A 20,632-nucleotide genomic window follows, 5' to 3' on the forward strand; every position below is an offset into this window, starting at 1 on the left:
GTGATGGAGGGAGAAGCTTGTCTTGCTAGAGGACAATAAAAGAACTAGAAAACTACTCCTTCATTACCTTCTTTCCTCCTACCTCATTGAGTGGTCAAGAAGCCAAAGGGCAATGAAGAACAAATGAAGTGCCCATGTGACTATATCAACATTTAAAATGCTCAGTTCAGAGATCAGTTTAGATGAGGCTCCAGCGCAGAGGCAGGAGGTTCATAACAGAGCAACGGAGGCAAAAGAATAAAATAAAACAAACAAATAAATAAATAAATAAAATAAACCCAAACTATTTTTGTAGTGGTACTTGAGAAATTTATGAATGGGATTCTGGGATGTGGTTGCCCGAAATAGCAAAGATTTGGACATGGTGACCCAGGAGCTCCCAAAAGCAGCTGGCACTGAGGCCACACGCGCACACAGGGTTTCCCACTGTTTCCTTTCCTCTCCTTTAGGCTTTTCCCTGTGAGTTACAAACAAATCCCAGCATTAACACAGAGCACCTCAGACTAGGTCAAGGATGACAAACACCGTCCCACAAACAACAGTTCTACCCAGAAACCAAAATGAAGTTTGCAAACCCCACTGGCCAAATGCCTCTCTTCCACCAGCTTCTTCCATGATGTTTTCTCTTCGGTTTCTTTTCATTTTTGTTGCTCCCCTCTTGGCTTTAAACTGTATGACACACATTTTTCTTGTGAAAAGATGCTTGAAACTGGATAAAGTACTCCAGGTCAGGCTTTTCCAGCCCTGAGCAGGATTAGTACATGTTCCCTTACAAGATATTGTGGATTTATGTTTAGTTTATGAGTCCTAGACCCTTTTCTGAAGAACTGCTATTTAACTGGCTCATTACTCCTACCCAGATGGAGGATTTTGCACTTGTCTGGAGCTCATCTCAAGTCGTGGGAGCACATCCTTTTCCAGGAAGATAAGCAATGAAAGTCTGCTATAACAAGGTAAGATTTAAGACTGCTGGTACCACATCCAAAACTCCCCAGTCACAGACACAAAATGCTGAAGGGTGAACACATTCACTGAACTGGTTCAAGTGTCAAGAAATTTTTGGTGGGGGAACTTGGCATCAGCAGGCTTTATTTTAGATCTATTATTATCAACTGTCCTGCCATGTCCAGCCTGAAGCTGGCGTAAAGGAATAGAGCTGCCATTAACTCATCTGGGTGACTTTTTGTGGAATTTGACAGAAGTACAAACCATATGTGCTCACACTCAAAGAAAACGAAACCAGTACTTTGGAGTGACCTGATCATACACAGATCCAATACCTGAAATTGTGGAATCAGGGCAAAAGTCTGTTTTTTTACAGAGCAAAGCTCAGGAGGAGTAAAACTGGAGGAGACTCTTCTCTGTAAACAGGAGAGCACATCTGATGCAAGATCAAAAAGAGAACTTACACTAATTACACTGAAAAACAATCAGCACTCCAGAACAGATAATAATGAGGAATGAACACTGAAGGAAACTCTGATGTACTTCGTAGATAACTGTGGTACTTTAAAACTGGACTCAATTCAAACATTTAAAACATGTCAGTGTGAGATCTACATTTCAGATTGAGAATGTGTTGATGCACAACCAGACTTTAAAATAAACACACGGTGGAGCAGAACACAAACACAGATTGGGAAAAAAACCCCAAAACAAGCCAAAATCCCACTTTTCATTTAAAACTCCCCCGTTGAAACAGCTTCAAAACCACTTCTCCTTCACACAGGCTAGATCCAAATGTAAAATTTTACTGAAGCTAGTCTTAATAATTGAGATTTCAGCTTGGGTTGGGTGAGATGCATGTTGACTCAGTGCAATTTGAGTCACGGGTACAGCCCCGATCAGACTGACAGCTCCTTCTTTGACCACTTGACTAACAGGCCTTATTTATAAAGAAACTGGAAATAAGTAAGTACAACACTAAGGGCAAACATGTCAATCCTGATCAAGGAAAACACAAACCTGTGCATATTTCAGCTGTTCATTCCTCTTGCTGATTCTAAGCAGACATCTCTCAGGCTGGATGGGTCTGGTTCATTGCTGACTAGTTGGTAGAACCAAGTTAAAAAGGTGTTTCCAAAAGCATCAGTAGTGACAAGGATGAGGAATAACATCACAAAGCAAAAGCACAGAAATTTGGAGTCATACAAGCTTCTCTAAACACACCATTTTTTCTTATACTCCCATATAACAGTAAAATATTTTTCTAGAACTGCCTTCACCAGAAAGTCATCTGAGATTAAACTAAAAAGACAGCTAAAGTTTTCCTAAGACTGCAGCTGAATGAAATACATGAACACAAAAGCCACCACAGGGAGGGGAAAAAAACCCCCCATTTCAACAGCAACTATCTTCCAACTCAGAATATTCAGTGGTTCTGTGAACCATCAACCCCTCCATTTACAGAGCAAATAATGCCCATGTGATACACTTCATTTTCACTCTCTGTGAAAGTGAATCTGTATCATGATGTGACTTTGATGGCATCAGGTGTCACAAAAAAAAAAAAGATAATCTTCAATATACCATGAAAACTCAGAAATGGTATTAACAACACAAAACATTCCTCCCCCTCCACATTTTCCATTTACATCTCCTGTACTCTTAAGTTCAAAATCCCTATAAAAATCTGCAGCTGGGGGCATGGAGAGCACAACTGGAATGCACCCGTGAGCTCCACAAAAAAATGAACATAAAGGCAGATTTTTAGGACACTCCACATTTAAACTGAGAGACAGCATGTGCTGTCAGGATTACCCTTCACAAACAGTATCTGCCAGCACCTGTTTGTTAAATTTGCCATTAAATTTAAGCACTGCAGAGGGTGGAAGAAGAGCCTGTTCCTCACCCATCACCAAGTGGGTTTAATTACTTTGCTGAAGGGAGACTAAAGGAGCGTATAACAGCTCCAGGGATGAGCACAGCACATGAGAACAACACATGAGAATGGCCCTGAGCTATGTACATGCTCCAGGAGCTACAGCTTTTCAAATTTAAGCAAATTAACCAGCAGTTCTCATTAACCCAGCCAACCTTAAGGACATCTGAGACGAGGGCACGGAGAGGGGCATCAAAGGGGAGACGGGGCGCTCTCAGTTGCAAGTATGCACAGGCTGGGTGCCACCAAAATGTCCTGACACGTCCCCATCGTGTCATTTCCAAAGCAGCTGCTGCCCACTGGCTCTGCTGAGGGTTTAATTACATGGAGTGAGTGTTGGGAGCCCAGTGCTGCTCCAGCTCACAGGCTGAGCCACCAGCACGGCCACCACGGTGGGCACCCTCTCCCCTCAGGTGATGGATAATCCTGGCAGCACGTGCTGCCTCGTAGTTCACATGTGGAGTGTTCTAAAAATCCGCCTTTATGTTAATTTTATTTTTGTGGAGCTCACAGATGTGTTCCAGTTGTGCTCCCCATGTCCCCCTCCCTCCCCCCCAGCTGGGGCTTTCACAGGAATTTTGAACTTAGGGAAACAGGAGATGTAAATGGAAAATGTGGATGGAGGGGGGAATGTTTTGTGTTGTTAAGACCATTTCTGAGTTTTCGTGGTATATTGAAGATGATGGTATTTTTTTTGTGACACCTGATGCCAGCAAAGTCACATCATGATAGACACAGATCACAGCAGTCACCTGCACAGGTGGGTCCTTCCTGGCACCTGTACAATTTCTTTACTGCTGGAGTCCATCCCTCGACCTGGCTGATGCTTTGGAACCATCAACAGAACGTTTCTGACACCAAGCAAACAAGCAGCATGTGAAATTTGAACACATAAAACTCCAAGCACTGGTTTAACGTGCCCTTTCCTTAAGAGGCAAAGGAGACAGCTCTCATTTTATTTTCAGGGTGCAACAGAAGCTGGTACCAAGGAAAACAGAGGTGGAAATACTTTTCTAAAGCCCTTTCCAAAACATTTGCATCTACATGCTGGATGATGGGCCATGTCCACGCACTGTGTGATTCTGGGAGCAGACCAGGGGTTTCACATTCCTGAACCAGACAGGAGTCAAATATTTTCCAGTGAAGGGGCAGCCTTTATTTCTTTCAATCAATTACCTGGTTACAGCCAAGGGAAAATGCTAATATTAGAAGTCCTACAACTCATAATTCATTATTTGAGTGCATAAAACTGGTGAGACAATGTGCATCTTCCCCTCTATCCTAAAAAAGGGTTCCCGGATTCCCCGCAGCAAACTCCCAGTCCTGTTCACATGGAAGCTTTAAAGAAAAGAAACGATATCAAAATGCCCCCTATGTTTATAATTATAGCTTTAATAACATTCCAACTCCTTTCTAACTTTTCTTTCAGGTTCCATTTTTGGCCTGTTCTCAGTGACAGCCTCTCACAGACATTTCCAAACTGCAACACATACTTTGGTGACTATCAGTTTCACTTACTCCAGACTGATTTTTGCTCGATGATAGGTCCACCATGAAAAATAAATGCTGCAAGTTATTCCCTCCTAAAGCCTTATAAAGAGAATTTAAAGGATCAGATTCTCTTTAGTGCTCCCAGAAAGGTTTAGTATAGCAGCAGGTTTTAGACATCCGTGTACACACCCATCCCTTCACTTCTATCTGGACTTTTTGATTGGGTTAAAGTTTTACATGAATCAAGTAAGGAATGACAGGGTTGAAGTTTAAAGCTATAAGATTAGAGTGTAAATTAGGGTGGAAAGAAAGGAAGGAAAAGAGACTCCAAGGAAAGGTGAAGGCTGCATGTCACAAACTCAACCAATAAATGATTGTTCAAGTGTTTAAGCAGAAGAATGCTAAGGATGGAGCAAAGCCTCCTGAAGAGCTAAAGCTGGCATTGCTGTAAAATCCCTGCTTCTAAACCTACACACAACAGAAAGCAAAGCACTTTGTTGATGCTCAGAAATGCTACAGTTGTAACCCTCGTGGTCCAAGCTGATCATTTCACTGTACAAATTCAGTGAGGCAAGATGGGGCTTTCCCTCTTTTTTTTTTTTTGACAGAGTTCCTTGATCCTGTGCTGCACACCCACACTGTACAACATCACTAAAACACAGAAAATGCACAGTGAAACACTTGTTCACACAAATTTTAGCAAACTCTCACTAAAGGACACCAACTGAAGCAGAGCATCCCGGACTCAGGAATGACAAATGTTTTACAAAAACAGCCTCTCAAACAACATTTTCCCCAACCGATGTGGAACTCATCAGAAGTTATGAATATGAAAGAAAATTCTTCAGGGGTAAATTATCCTCTCTCTGTTTGGGCTAAGAATCCTTGCCCCCTCCTCAGAGGAGGCTGTGGGATATGCCTGGAACACGTCCTGTGGCTTCCAGGAGATCCAGCCCATAGGAATGCGCCGGTTTCCCACAGCGAATTCCTGTGCCCTTCCAATTTGGTGAGTAAATATTCCCATGCCTTATCTATCGATCGCGCCCCAGATGTAAAACAAATCAGTCTGTGTAAGAGGAGAAGCTCGAAAAGACTGAGATCACCCGCTTTCAACAGCTTTAAAAAGGACCCCCTTTCCTCCCAGGTGCAGCCTCCCTGGATGCCCTCACGCTCCCACATTTGTCCCAAGAGGACTGTTATGTTTCTCCTGGTCCTGAATCCCCCATCCCAAAGGAGCCAGCGAGGCACTGTGGCCACATAGCTGCCTGGCTCTGCCTCTGACTCTCTGCTCCTCCCCAGTGCCCTCTGACCGTGGGAAGAGATGGGATTTGAGGGCACTCAGCACCTCTTGGGGTGCCGAGCCTTGGGATGCATTCGGTGCTGTGAGAACATAGTTGGACACAGAGAGACAGCAAAGCACCAGTGCTCTGCACCAAGCATGCTCAGGCACTGGTTAACAAACCTTTGCTTTTTTGGAGACCCAGATCTTTAATCTCATTTTGGCCACAAGTACTGTTCAGATAATCGATGTTTTTAGACTTCTGATCCACCGTCAAACAACCACATGGTTTGGGGGTCTGCTCAGCGGTGCCAGGGAAGGCCTGGGGCTTGCAGGGACCCAAGGGCTGTGACTGACCTCTGCCAGCACCCCTCTGAGCACTCACCAGTGCTCTCAAGTGCTCAGCTGAGCAAAGAACAAGCACCCAGAAAGAAAAAGAAAATTAAAATCAAAACCACTTCAACAGCATCCAGCTGCTCTCTGCATCCACTCCTTCCTCCCCAAATAGAACCAGCTTAACAAATAGCTGGGGCACTATTTTTTTATGAAAAAGAGAAAGTATCCAAAAAAAAAAAAAAAAAAAAAAAAAGGAAGAAAGAAAGAGAACAGACACAAAATTCAACAATCTACCTTAAAATAAACTCTGCAGTATTATCTGTCTCTTGTCAAAAGTTATTAGGGAATAAAAGTGACAGACTGTCTACTAAGATACATCCCATGTCTGAGTGACACACCTAAAACTTGTCAGAGATTTCCCTCTGTTGATGTGTCTGCTTATCCTTAGTGCCCACACTTGTGACATTACTGGATATTCTTCTAGGGTGGAAGCACTTGATTTATTTGTTGAAGGGAAAGAACACTTTTTTTCTCACCTGATTTTACCCTTCTGACGTGACAGCTCTTTGTCTGTTCCTCACATAAACCAGAAAAGTCCTCGACTAAAACCAGACTCAGTGTAATTATTTTTCCTTAAAAATAAAGTCAATAAAACTGGCAAACGTGAATAAAAACTGGAACTGTAAACAGATTTTCCCTCCCTGCACATTCTTCACATCAAGGATTCACTACTGGTCAACATTAAAACCAGACAAATTATGTGGAGCTTTGGTGAAAGAGAGGATTAAACAACTCATGTGGACAAGTTGCAGAGATGGATAAGGGAGATGCTGCCTCAGTCCAGACAGCAATTAGCTCTTGGGAACTCGGTGTCTGGTCTCCAGCCTTCGCTGAACGCTGCACGTAGGGCCCCTACACAACGTATCAAACCAGAGCTGACACACCAGGCTTGGCCAACTTTTGGGGGCTGTTTGAGAGCTGGACTCCAACCACAGCTTTGATGTGGCTGTGCACTGGGGATGTTCCCACGGAGCTTTAATTCTTGTTCGAGCTGCGGGAGGGTAGTGCAAGGACACGAGGGGAGTTCAAGAGAAAAGTTCTGTCACGGGGGTGACGCGCGAAGGGTTTCCTTCGCGGTGGAAACGTACAGGACAACCAATTCAAAAAGGTTTTAAAAAATAAATGTTTGCAGTTGAACATCTGTACTTTTTTTTTCCTCAGAAGAAACATTAAATGGAAATTAGACTGAGCAAATAAAGCTAACTGCAGCTATGGAAATAGAAAGTGTACGGATATGGGAAGGGGAAAAGAGCAAGAGAAACACTACAACTGGAAGGTGCATCCTGGGGGTACAAGCACACAAGAGTTTGAGTGAGTCTAAGTGAGTGTAAGTGATGTGTCAGAAACCAGACCACACCATATCAGCCTGACAGATAGAGATCTTATCTGTTACCACTGGTAAAACCAGACCAAGCACAAAAATTCCTTTTGTTTCTTCATTACAACTGAACAATCGAAACTCTCTTTTCCATATTGCAAATACCTACTTTAATTTTGATTTCACTTGATGCAACCTGAGTGATGTCAAGGTAGCCCAACTACAGCAAAGTGATTCTTGCCCAGTGCTGTGAGGAATCCACAGCCAAGGGTACTGTTCCTGGACTGTTCCTTGGAGCATCCCAACACCATCCAGGCATTGCTTTACAGGGCTGTTTCATCCAGTTTTAGAGCTGGTATTGAGCCAATCAGAAAAGAAAAGTGCCTTCAGATATGAAAAAAAATCTCTGGCCTTCCCAAAAAGAGTGCAGGAGGTTGAACCCCAAGAAAACCTGTGGCCACAGAGGGTTTTGACTTTTAATGTGGTTTAGATTAAAATCCTATCTGTCTCCACAATTTCGAGGAGATTTTTGTTTTCTGTGTCAACCGAAGGCAACGAACTAAAACAAAGAACTTGACACGTACGGTCCCCAATGTACAAACAACTGACTGTCTCCACAGAAAATTAGAGGACAGACAAACTGAAGTAACTCTAAAAAAATGAATTCCTAGTTTTGTAATAAAGGCCACATGGTCGGCTCAAGTGAGGAGAGGCATAACTGATCAGCTTGAACCAAACACCACCACTGATTTCATCTTTTCATGCACTTTTTTCTTCATCCCAGGACACATCCCCATGTCTTGGTCAATGGGAAGTGCAGGACTCACCTTCTCACTTAGCAAAGCATTGGTGGAATTAATTACTGAGCACTTAATCAAATCAAACAGTGAATGAACGCACTTTGAAGCAGGAGTTTGTGAAAAACACAAAGCAAAAAACAACACCATGGACTGAATTTTTGTGGTTGAATGTGAATCCCTTATCTGTACTCACTGGAACAATTCTGGTCTGGGTTGCACACAAACTTATTTTGTACACCAGACTCGAATACAGTTCAACAAAGCAGAAAATTAACAGGAATGCCATTTGGAAGTTAGATATTACAAACACCTTCTGTGAGATTTTAACACCACCAGACTCCAGATTCTGCCCTAATTTGGTAATAAACTGATATTCTGAACCCCATCTTAAAAATACCACAAAACCAAACTCAACCTTGCCTCCTCTGGGCATCACTATTAGCAAAAAAATTACTGAACAATAATGTTGGCACTGTAAGTTCAAGCAAGGAACAGCACTTGCAAAGGTTTTGGATGTGAGCTGAAAACCCATTTAGTTAGGAATATTTTATTGTGGAAAAGGACGTGGAAACAGAAAATAAGTTAAAAATGATAAAGAGACCTGAATAGAAAACCCGTGGTTATAAATGGAACGGTCGCTGTGAGCAGACAGTTCTGTACATCCACATCTGTTCCAGTTCAAAGCAGTTCATGTGAACCAGGGGAAGAAACTATTTTTTCCTTCAGCTTCAGTGCTGCAAACCTAAGTCTGGCCAGGGCACAGAGCGGGAAGAGGGAGAAACCACCACCACTGCATGGGCTCAACCCAAGTTTCAAGGAGATGGGGCTGCCACCAACATCTCTCCCTGCCTTTGCCCATTTGCCCCCCCATGTTAAAACACATTTAGAAGAGAGCAGCAACATTTGCAAACGCTTAGGGCAATTAAAGCTGTTTGTTTTTGCTAAAACCAAGCTTAACAAAAGCTCTGGTTTTGTTCCTCCACTCACAGATAGTTTCTGTTTCACAACTGTCCCTTCTGGGGCCACTTTGATGATAACGTGGGAAAAGCAGACAGAACAGCCGGGGAAATAAATATATAAAAATAACAGGACTGCTCCAGGATTCACTCAGGTTCCAGAGGAGCTCAGATTTCCTGCCTGTGGATAGCTGAAACATTTTCTCTACCCGGTTCTGGCTTTGTTTCTGTAATATCCACTTTTCTCCATCTTTTGAATTTTAAAAACTAATTAAAAAAAAAAGGATAACAAAGAAAGCAGTGGCAAGAAAAATGTGATGGAGAGAAACAGAAAGAGCGATGGTCTCAAACTTGAGAAGGGGTAAAAGCTGGAATCAGCTCCCTGTTTTGGTCTGACAGCAACACAAAACTCCAGAGGAAAGACAATCCCCCGTAATAATCTGGTTATGAGAAATCTTTACTTTCCTACTTACATTATTAAATGACAGCACAATATATACCCTTCACTCAATGCAAGAGATTTAAATGCCTATTTGTTTTTTGGTGATTTTTTTTTCAATATCAAGTTGCTCACATTAAGGTTGAAATACGTTTGGTAGGGTCCCTGATTTTATTTGCCACGTGAAGAACATGAAAGCTTCCCGCAAACCAACTCTGCTCCTGACGGACAGCGTGCTCCAGTCAGTCAATACAGAGTAATTGCTGCACTGAAATCAATCACAGGCTCTCAGGAACTGCTTACACGGGGTTTTACTTGAAAGATTTAGTGTCGTGACTGGGGAGAGGCTGAACTCCTTAACTACCATCAGACATGGGCTTCGCTTCCAAAATTAAGAGGGGTGGTGAAGTCCCCACTGGATTCCAGAGCAGAGCTCGTGAGAAGCTACCTGAAATGCAAGCATTTTCACTAAATAATCCTCAAAGCCCCTGAAACACATGCACGAACGAAGGGTCAGGACTGTGTTGTCAAACACTGCTCACATCAGGTGGAGCAGACACTGTGGAGGGTGGGAAGTAAGCTGCAGATTTCCCATTAAAACAGGGATGTGTGGAAGCTGTCGGGACACATGGGAGGGTCTCCTGCTCAGTTGCCCACTTGCCACCAAAACCAGGGCTATTTGTACACTTAAGTGCTTTACTGGACGAGGGCCAGAGGGCACAGCAAATTGCAGGATACAGCCCCGATGAGCTATTTTGAGAAAACACACTGAGGAGAAAGAGAGAAAGGAAAGCTTTCATTAATTTATATTATCAAGACAACAAAGACCTTGTTTTGGTAACGATAATCTGGTTCTTTTAACTGAAAGCTCCTTAGATGCTAAAAGAAGGAACTTTAAAAATTCAATTAACTCATCTGCCATTTAGAAACTATTAGCTTTAAAAGGCTTAGATTTGATTTCTATGCCTCTGGTATGTAACAACGTTTAAAATCTAACCCCAAACCTGTTTCTGCTCTTCCCCTGAGAGTTAGCACGTGGTCTTTGGTTTTTATCACCCAGCTATTCATTTATATTGTTAGATGGGCCTTAAATGGTTAGGATTAATCAAAAATAATTTATCCCAACACAAAAAAGACAAGTCATTACGGCAGAGTAAGAATGGTACCGGTGAGCACAATTTCTCTTGCAGTCCATGACTTATCATTATTCTTGGTGTGTTTGAGAGAGCAGATTCTTTCTTAAATGAAAATGATCAGCTGCAATTTTAAAAAAATAAGCTGTTTCATTTGGGCCAGATTCTACAGTGTGATGACACTCAAAAGTCATCAGTCAAAAGTAAACAGCAGAATAAATAAGCACAGCCTGATAGTCTAAATTCCAGTTCTGAACTAAGGAGCACTTAGAACACTTTTACCCTATTTAATTTGGGTTTAATACACATTGCTCTGCTTCCACCCTCACCTACACATTGCACGTGGTCTTACCCTGGACAAATATTTTCTTCTCTTAGTTGAATCCATGTCAAGTGAACTAAAATGACAATTCTTGTTTTCTGTTACCTGTCAAGTCCACAAATTAAAAATATTCACTCTTGTCCTATAACAGAAGTTGTGCAACAGCAAATGAACACAATGCAGATTTAGTTGATGGGTTTTCTTGATGTCTCAATAAAATTTGTGAAGTCCTCTAAGATCCATGGGTAGAGAAATACTTTGCACTTCTAAAACACGTGCAAAAGGGCTGGAGCATGATTTGGGTGTTCAGCCTTTGCCTCTCAACCTGATTCCCAATCACCATTAGCTAAAGAAGGATCTCCTGCATGTCCTTGAGAACAACTGTTCAGAAACAGGAGCTATTCCTATTCCAAGAGCCCAAACATCATCTTACATCTCAGGGTACGTGAAGTAAAAATATTTCTACAAAATGACTGAGTTTGAAGTACAGATCTGTAGCACAGAAATAGTTGTCTCTGTTAGCTGAAGTATGTCCTGGCAACGTACCTTAAGCTGTTCCCTCGTGCCTTTAGGCACTCTCAGCTTCCTGCCAAATGGATTATTGACAGCAATTGTAAAGATGAAACAACATTTCAAATCTATGTCCCTGTCGATGTCAACACTAAACCCCAGAAGACCGTTCACAGACAAACTGATGGAGTTGCAAACACAACCCTACTAGTACAGTGCTGATATCCATATATCCAGAAACCCTGAAAGGAAAGTTAAGGATCACTCAACTCACACCCTCTAAACAACCAGTCCTGCTGATTGAAAAAAACCTGGAGTATGTTGACACTCCATTATTCTGTTAGTCAGCAAGTCCACTTCTCCCAGAGGACACATACCTTGATACACAGAGCTCCAGAGAGCACCAATTCCTATTGTCCAGTACATCTTACGTCTTTCCTATTCTGTATACATCCTAACACAGAGATGTGCTGCTTAGCCACAAGGAGAGGTACCCCCAAGGCATATTCTGGCCAAGAAAATGATGCTCAGGATGTTTTAGGTTAGATTGCTTCACGTTTCTAATGAGCAAACAAAATTATAGCATGTTCTGCTACTGATGTGCAGAGGCAGCCTTAAATTTTAGTGGGCAAATACCAAAAGGAGACCATTACCTTAAAATTCCTGGTAACATTCATTTATTTTCAGATCTATTTCATTTGAGTTTATGGTTGGTTTGGGGCACACTACCAGCAGCATGAGGAACTGCCTGTATGCCCCAGGAGAGTGAATTTGTGAAAGCATGTTGCTTAAGCTGATTAAATGAGAGCACCTGTTGCTTTGGATGTTGGGCTGATCAACAGTCCTTAGGGATTGTGTGAGAGGAATAATTAACTAGCATCTCATTCTGGCTTTATTATTTTAGTGACAAACTAACCTTAAAATTCTTTTAATGCTTTTAATTCTTAAAATACTTTTAATTACTTTTGTTTTAACTCTTTGCCCAGAGCTGCAAGGTCTTACCACCTTGGAAGAGGACGCAGAAAGCAGCAGCAGGCAGTCTTTCATCTCCATATTTCATGTGTGAGACCCCTGAGGCACAGCCCCAGGGCCAGCCTTTTCCCTCCACGACCCCTAAGCTGGAACTCCTACACCTGGCTAAAATCCTGGAAAAAGCCTGGCTCCACATCCTTACTTTGTGACTCAGGCTCATTTCTGTTTATACTCGAGTGAGCTGAAGAATGATGATGACTAGTAGCTATATAGATAAATAAAGTATATTAAGTCACAGGAAGTAAAAAAGGGAAAACCATTAATTTATTTTTAGAAACCTGTCCTTGCCATTCATCAGAAAAAGAACATTCAAAAGTATGCAGCAAGATACAAGCATCTGGATGAGGTTTGCTGACCAAATACCAACATTGAGATTACACACAGAGAACCATTCTCCTCCTTTAGACCAGTCTCAGACTCCGTGCCAGGAGCACAGGATGCAGACAATAATGTAGTAGTTTCCTCTAGTGAGCCTGGGGAAAGGGTGCTTTCACCACACTGCTACAGTCTGCTTAGTCTCATCCTTCCACATCGTGGCACCAGCTGGTACATCCCAAACTGTTCCACACACTCCTTCCATCAGCGGTGTCCCCACCAGGCCAAGCACATGAGAAAAGGTCTCAAGGTCTAGATCAGCTTCTCCATAGGAATAGACCAAGGTCCTGCACCTCAGCTGGGGCAATCCCAAGCACAGACACAGGCTGGGCAGGGAATGGACTGAGAGCAGCCCTGAGGAGGAGGACTTGGGGGTGTTGGTTGATGAGGAGCTCAATATGAGCTGTCAGTGCCAGTGTGGCCAGCAGGTCGAGGGAGGTGACTTTGCACCTCTACCCTGAAGCATTGTGTCCAGCTGAGGGTCCCCAACATGAGAAGGATGTGGATGTGCTGGAGCAAGTCCAGAGGAGGCCATGAAGACATTTAGAGGGCTGGAGCCATGTATGAAGACAGGCTGGGAGAGCTGAGGTTGGTCACCCTAGAGAAGAGAAGGCTCTGAGAAGACCTTAGAACCCCTAAAAGGGGCTCCAGGAGACCTGGAGAGGAACTTTGGATCAGGGCACGTAGTGATGGGATGAGGGGGAATGTCTTCAAGGAGGGAGGGCAGGTTTAGATTAGGTACTAGGAAGAAATTCTTTACTGTGAGGGTGGTGAGGCACTGGAACAGGTTGCCCCAAGAAGATGTGGCTGCCCCATTCCTGGAAGTGTTCAGGCTAGAAGGGGTTTTGATCTACCTGTTCTAGTGGAAGGTGTCCCTGCCCTTGGCAGGGGGTTTGAAACAAGATGAGCTTTGTGGTCCCTTCCAACCCAAACCATTCTGTCATTCTCTGACAATGCCAATGCTAATGAAAAGCAAAGAGGTGATTTAATATGGAGCTGGATGCCCAACTCCCAGGCACACAGCAGTGAATGCAGTACGCCCACACAACCCTTCTTCTTCCTTCTCTCGCTGGTTTGCCAAAATCCCATGAATCCATCACTACAAAACCTTTTCAGGACAATAGCGCCGCAACACACTGTGATGAATGGGATGGTATTTGCATAAAAGCTTCCCTCTTTTGCAGTCTGCAGTAGATATTTTTTTTCTTTCCCTGGGCAATCATACCACAAGCATAAAGTCACACCATATTTTGAGTCTTTGCCTGCCAAAATCCGGGAAGAATTGCAAGGCACATCCATTGACATATCTAGCGGTGCGCCGTCAGCCAAGATGCCATAGTACAAATGGTCAGACATAAATACAGGATGGGGGTTTTTTTGACTGTTACTGCTGCACTGAACCAGTGGCTGTCACCTTCCCTCCTTCAAAGTAGTAAAAAAGCCAAAACTCTGAATGGTGCTCAGCCCCGAAACGTCCACCTTGGCTCTTTTTCTGCTTCTGAAGAACAATTATAAGACTCCCGCTACATCAGGTTAAAAAGTAGAGTTTCAAAATGTATTCAGAGGACTCTGAGTTCATTACTTTTACCTCCATGATGTCACTGAAGTCAGTATCTGCTCACTTCTCCTATTCAATTTTTAACAATGTGTCCTGAATCTGCACTGGAAATGTAATTTAGTTGCTAGACTTTTTACTTTTTTCACTAATTTAATGCTCTGTGATGTATTTCTCTCTCCCTGGACAAATTTTTTCTTAGTGAACATCACTTATCAACACACAGATCCCTATTGCAATATTCCAAGCAGGATATCAGCTGACGTCAATGAAGAAGTACAAGGGGCAACAAATATTTGCAATGTGTTTAGAAAACAGAGGGTTTTTTTCTCATTTTAGTACACACTCATCAAGTTTCTCCCTCCACAAACAGATACAAACAGAGGGAGAGGTAAAAGAGCAGGCCTGGGAGCCAGGAATACATAACTTGTATTGTTGTGTATCACTGCTGTCATGAAAGAAGTTAAATAATTTATAAGATATTAAAAGAGCAGTTAATGCCTGCGAACCACTTAGGCTTTTCATAACAGACTACAGATTTTAAAACTCCCCCAGATCACTTACAGTTGTGTGGGAAAAGTCATAGGTGTTTGTGTCAGCTTCAAAAAAGAAAAGGTTCCAGCTTGCAGAGCTGCAGTCCAAAAGGACATCTCAGTAATTGTATACATTATTAATATGCCACTGATAGGAATAAGAATGTACATCCAGGTCCTAGCACGGATACAGAGCTGCCAAGAATAAATCAGATATGCAGATAAGGTAAGCAGGCAAAGATATTAAAGAGGAATGGCACTGGATCTGGTGTTGCCACTATCTTTCCATCAGTTCAAATCTGGAAATAGTTCCCGTAATGGCTGGAAGGACAGACTGCCAGTAGAAGGTTCAAAAATGTGAACTGTGGGAGTCTGAAGACAGAAAACACTGGCATGTGGGCCAGCCACAGAGCAGAGGCAGGGACAAGACACTGGGAACAGCAAAGGGAGCTGAAACAGGAGGACCCACGGAGCAGCACAAAGGAACAGAACAAACGGAGCGAGGATGTACACGGGGACACAGGTCAGCTGCTGCAGATAAAGGCTAAAGGATACAGGGAGGTTAGGGGGCAGGGAGAAGGGCTGGCCCTCCCATCAGGATGTAGTACTACTTTCAGAAATAGAGGGACGAGGGATACAAATCAAAGGCTAAACCAAATAAATAAGGATCCGTTTCCCTGGAGGGCCTGTGGGCTTGCCTGCGAAGCAGCCATGGTGACTAATGCAGCCCAGCACGAGGAGCTTTGCTTCCTGTGCATTTCCAGCCTCCCAAGCGAGGCAGCCTCTGTGGTTGTTGCTAAAAGGCCCAAATTCACCACAAATTACCTCTCAGGAACAATGGAGACACCACTATCTTGTTTTTGCTCTTCAGAGCAGCAGAACGGAGTCGCGCAGCGTCAGTGCCATTGCTTAGATCTAACAGCTGGCACAAGATGACTTAGCACCACTGAAAATAACACCCTGATACGGTCTCAGCAAAGCTGCCAACCCCTGAAAATTTGTCATTTGTAAAACCCCTCTTGGGGTTTGTACCTATGACAGAACTGCAAGTCCTACCATAATCTCCAGCTGGCCTGCAAACACGGGTGAGGTCAAGAAGGTGAATGTTCCCACCCCCAGCTAAACATCTTCTGCAGTCTCTGAAATTAAGCACAACTATTTCTAACTTGGCTTGTATAATAAGGCATGAGGCTGTGTGCAGAAAGGCTTTCTCAGAATCCCTGAAAACACTCGTAAGAAATAAGGAAAGTGGTGCCTTCTGTTCCTGGAGCTCACCAGACCAACAGTTCACCTGGACAGTAACCCAACAATATTTCCAGATGAAAATGACCCATTTCTATATGAAATGCATGCTTGATAGGGTAAATTCTCCAAACTCCCCATCATCTTGCCCAAGGACAAGGCCAAGGACTCTGGACAGGCCCTCCTATGGAGCCTACCCTATGTGCTTCTGGCTTGCACAGCTCTCGTCCCTGTGCTGACTCTGCAGCAAACGAGGATAAAGCAGAGGAATCAGCCTTCCCATGGCGCAGGGCAAAGGTTTACAAGCACCTTGATGATACAGAGCAGGATGCTGAGCTCTGTGTGGAGGTTGATGGGATCTCTTTCCCCACAAGTCCCAAACCTTGCTGTACAGTGCAACACAACCATCTATTTAGCTCTGTGATCTCAGTGAGAACAGCTTCTCCCTGCTGGAGAAGTTTCTGGTCAGCAGTGTACCAGAGGGGATCTTGCTGAGGACCAGCTGCATAAGATGCCAGGCATGCCCAGCGAGTGCCAAGTACCCCCAACAAAAGAGGGGAGGGGGGGACAGATGAGTAAACTTGGCATTCATCAGCCTTTCACACAGTAAATTCCTGTTTATCATGCCTGTTACAGCCCCTGCCTTTCCTCCTCTCCCCAAAGTGATTCTAATTTAAAGTGAGCCTTATTTTCCAACCACAGCACGTCCCCAAGCATTTCCTCTTCTCGAAATCGCCAGAATTCAAAGGGTGCAGCGCAAGTCAGGAGGGACATTTTTCCCTTCCCGATGCCAACAACTGCTGCTCCTTCCCAGGGTCACTCTCCCTCCTCCCGTTCTGGCACGTTGCTTTTACCCCATATTTCACGTCACGCCCGTACGACCGCAGCGAGCGGCCGGAGAGCCACACGTGCCTTCCCTGCTCATCCACCACACCTGGCTTGGCAATTCCCACTGCCTCAGTGCCCTGCAGGAGCAGCTCCCAGGGGCTGACAGAGTGCCCTGCTTGCTGCCAGTCCTGGACAGGACTGAGGCACAAGGTTGGAGCCGCTGCCCCGGCCGTGCGCGCGCTCCCCCCCAGAAATTAATAAGTTATTAAGGCAAATTAAAATGCTAAGTTAATGATGTGCATGACTGCAAGTTACAGAGCTGGAAAGAAGTCCTAATTAAATCAATACAGTTATTAGTCCCTTGTCATCTCTGATTAATTATTAGCTTAATATGCTTCATCATTTTCACTGTTAATGGAAAGAGCTGCAGTGCTACCATGGGAAGGAGGACAATATGGACCAAAAACCTACAGAGCTGTGCTGGAAGTCCCAGCCTTGGATTGAGCAGTGTATCCCAGAGAAAAGGGGAAAACCATTTCATTTTCTGGGGTGAGAGTCTGACAACATTTAGGCTGGTGACAAAACTCTCCCAGGGTTTTCAAAGGGGGCAGATGTCCATTCAGGGAATTTTTGATCGTTGAAACATTGAGGGGTAAAGACCTGAATCCTAAACCTGTGCTCAGACCTGAGCACTTGTCCCCTGTGCCTCTGAGCTTTTCTCTGAAGTGACAGGACATCAGCATGGTCCTCTTAGAAGCCAACATGCCAGTACCTTTCCCCTGAACCCACCCCAATTCTGACCCTCATCCAGTCTTTATCAGATGCACTTGTTACCCCAGGACATAAGGAAGGAGTTGCATATAATAAGCTGACAGGCATCAGCTGCAATGCCTGGCTCCTTAGGGCACAGATGTAGCTGGGGACACCTGTCCTTTCACGCCACCAAAAGAGCCAAAAATAATGTGCTGAGGTCACTTTTTTCCTTGTGAGCCATAAGTTAAATAGTCTTTTGGATGTAGGCGACAGATAGTATTTACCCAGAGCTTATAGAAGCACAGGTTTTCCCCCTTGTTTTGCTGTCTTCCATCATCCTCTCACTGACCCCAAATTTTTTCCCAACTCCTTGTAACAAGCAAGTGTCCTTTGCTGTCTGTGGGAGGTTTTCTGAGTACAAAGAGCATGTACAAACATCAAGGCTGAGTCTCCACACGTCTCTCCAGCAATAAATGCAGTAGTTGCCAAACAACTGGGTAGAATTTGTACCACAATACATGGCTGTGCTATGTAATAAGACAGGAGTTTCATCTTATAACCAGCTTTTACAAACAAGCTCTTTTGGACAGGTTATCAACAGAAACACAAACATGCACTTCCGAGAGCAAAACCCGCTCCTTGAACTCATCAATGAAGCTGGTGTACAGTGCTCATGCTGCTAATGGGTGACTCAGTAAATTAAACAACGTCACTGTAAAATACTACATTTTCCAAAGATGAAAAGCCACTCAAAAAGATTTCTCAGGACTCTCACCCTATCGCTGCGATTGCCTCGTGATAAATTGCCACCTGCCCCGTGAGTAATGGTGGAGTTTCTAGTGCCATTTTATCATGTAGTCCTCTTACAGATATCTCCATCAATGCACTGTGACAACACTTCAGCTTCCCCTGCTTTCCATGACAGTTTTCAAAAGTTCAAGCTCCTTATTTTCATAAAGAAGTTAAGGTGGGATAACCAGCAGAACACAGAAACCCATTCCCCCGGCATTAAGATACAAAGCCCACCTGTTTTGTGTCAGACATTAAAGTTTTCATTCTGAGTGCTCTGACCAGCCTATGGTTTGATGAGCAAACAGCATTTCTTTTAGAAATGTGCTGAACTCTGATGAAATATCTGGCCATTTAATGAGTAGGCTCCAGGATAACGGTTTTCGTGGGAATCCAAAAAGAGGGAGTGAAGAAAAGGGCTCCCTGTGCTATTCTTAGCTGCCACCAGTTAGATTTGGAATTTTGATTGTAAAGCGTGGAATTTATAAATGCTGCCATGCTAAATTTACTTCATTTGTATACAATTCAGCTGGATAATCAAATGTGTTCCAGTATGTTCCTGGTTAGCATCTCAGTTCCAGTTTTATTGTCTCTAAACTGGGAGAAAAATGCGCTCAGTAAATAGTACTCACAGAATTTGTGTTCCGATGCCTGTGTGCGAAGGTTTTATATACACACTGTGTGTGTGTGTGAAGATTTTATATAAATGCACATGTGGGTACACATGCATGCACACAGGCACCGAGCTGTGATTTATTTCTAGAGGGAAGCCAAGGAAATTCCCACCCCCTACCACTTAAACGATCTGCTCTTTGGCTCCAAACACTCTGTAACTTCTCAGCCAAGGAATGTATTGTCCCCTTCCAATATATATAATTTATTTTGCTGCACACATTAGTTAATGATACCCAGATACATGATTTAGTCAGTTCTGTAAAAGCATTACTGACAATCTCGGACAGATCCATTTCATTTAGTAAGATTTTTCTTTTTTTTTTAGCTCGACTTCCGCGGCACAGCGTGAATTAACAGCAATCATCAACTCAAGGATTTGTCACATATACTCTGTACTCCGGCAATTTCCCACAATTAGATTGGCTTCCCGGGGCTAGACGAGCTTTTAATTACAATATTAAGTCAGGTTAAAAGGACTTTACACCGTTTTGGGGGGTGGGGGCGGAGATGGGACAAAGCTATTTCATTCCGCCGCTACTCCGCGGAGATTATTTCTGGATTTTTAAAAATAGTCGATGAAACGCTAATAATAAATCCCTTATCGGGGCAGGCGGGGCTGCCCGCGGAGCCCGTCCCCGGCCGGGCAGGAGCGCTCCCCATCCCGCACCGTCCCCGCCGCGGCCGGCGACACTTACGCGGTCCCCAAGGCGCGGCGGCTGGCAGCCTGCGCAGGTGGATCTCATCCTTATCCATCGCCCGTCCGAGCCCTGCAGCCCGCCTGGACTTGGTACCACACCGAACTTGCCAGGATCCCTCCTCCTCCTGCTGCTGCTGTTTCTCCTCCCTTTTTTTCCCCCCCTTCCCCGCGGCGCCTGTCGGGGAGGGCGCGCTCACCCTGCGAGCGGCTCCGCCGCCCCCGGCACACTTTAAATACGGGCGGCCCGGCCCGCCGGAGCGCAGCCCTCCGCGGGCAGCCGGCCCTCCTTCCCTCCCTCTTCCCTTCCTCTTTTCCCTCCCTCCCTCCCTCCCGGTGGCGCCGCCCCCGCGGAGCCCCCGCTCGTACCTGCGCTGACCTTGGGCGCAGAGCGCCCGCGGAAGGTCGGCGATGGGGAGCGCTCCGCCACAGAGCTTAAAGACCCTCGCACCGAGCCGCTCTTAAGTGCTTTCCCGCTCCCTTTCCTACTTTTTTTTTTTTTTTTAATCACGCTCCCACCGCCTCCCCGTCTCTCAAAAATAAGAGGAGATTTAAAAAAAAAAAAAAAAAAAAAAAAGGAAAAAGCGCGGCTGGGTGCGCTGTTGAAGCCCCGCGTTGTTTGGGGGTGACC

At 44.3% G+C, this 20,632-nt stretch overlaps 1 protein-coding gene across 5 annotated transcripts in view; it reads right to left on the bottom strand.

Annotated features, from left to right (window-relative positions):
• ANO1 (anoctamin 1) overlaps positions 1-20,233 on the bottom strand; it is a 78,879-nt gene extending 58,646 nt beyond the window's left edge. For all 5 annotated transcript variants that reach the window (XM_032690460.1, XM_032690459.1, XM_032690458.1 and 2 more), the window contains exon 1: positions 20,003-20,233. In XM_032690460.1, the coding sequence (XP_032546351.1) occupies positions 20,003-20,060 (58 nt within the window). In that variant the 5' untranslated portion in view covers positions 20,061-20,233. The remainder of the gene's footprint in view (positions 1-20,002) is intronic.
• Between the last annotated feature and the right edge of the window lie 399 nt (positions 20,234-20,632).

This window comes from Chiroxiphia lanceolata, chromosome 6 (genome assembly GCF_009829145.1).
Source record: "Chiroxiphia lanceolata isolate bChiLan1 chromosome 6, bChiLan1.pri, whole genome shotgun sequence".
Lineage (NCBI taxonomy): Eukaryota > Metazoa > Chordata > Aves > Passeriformes > Pipridae > Chiroxiphia > Chiroxiphia lanceolata.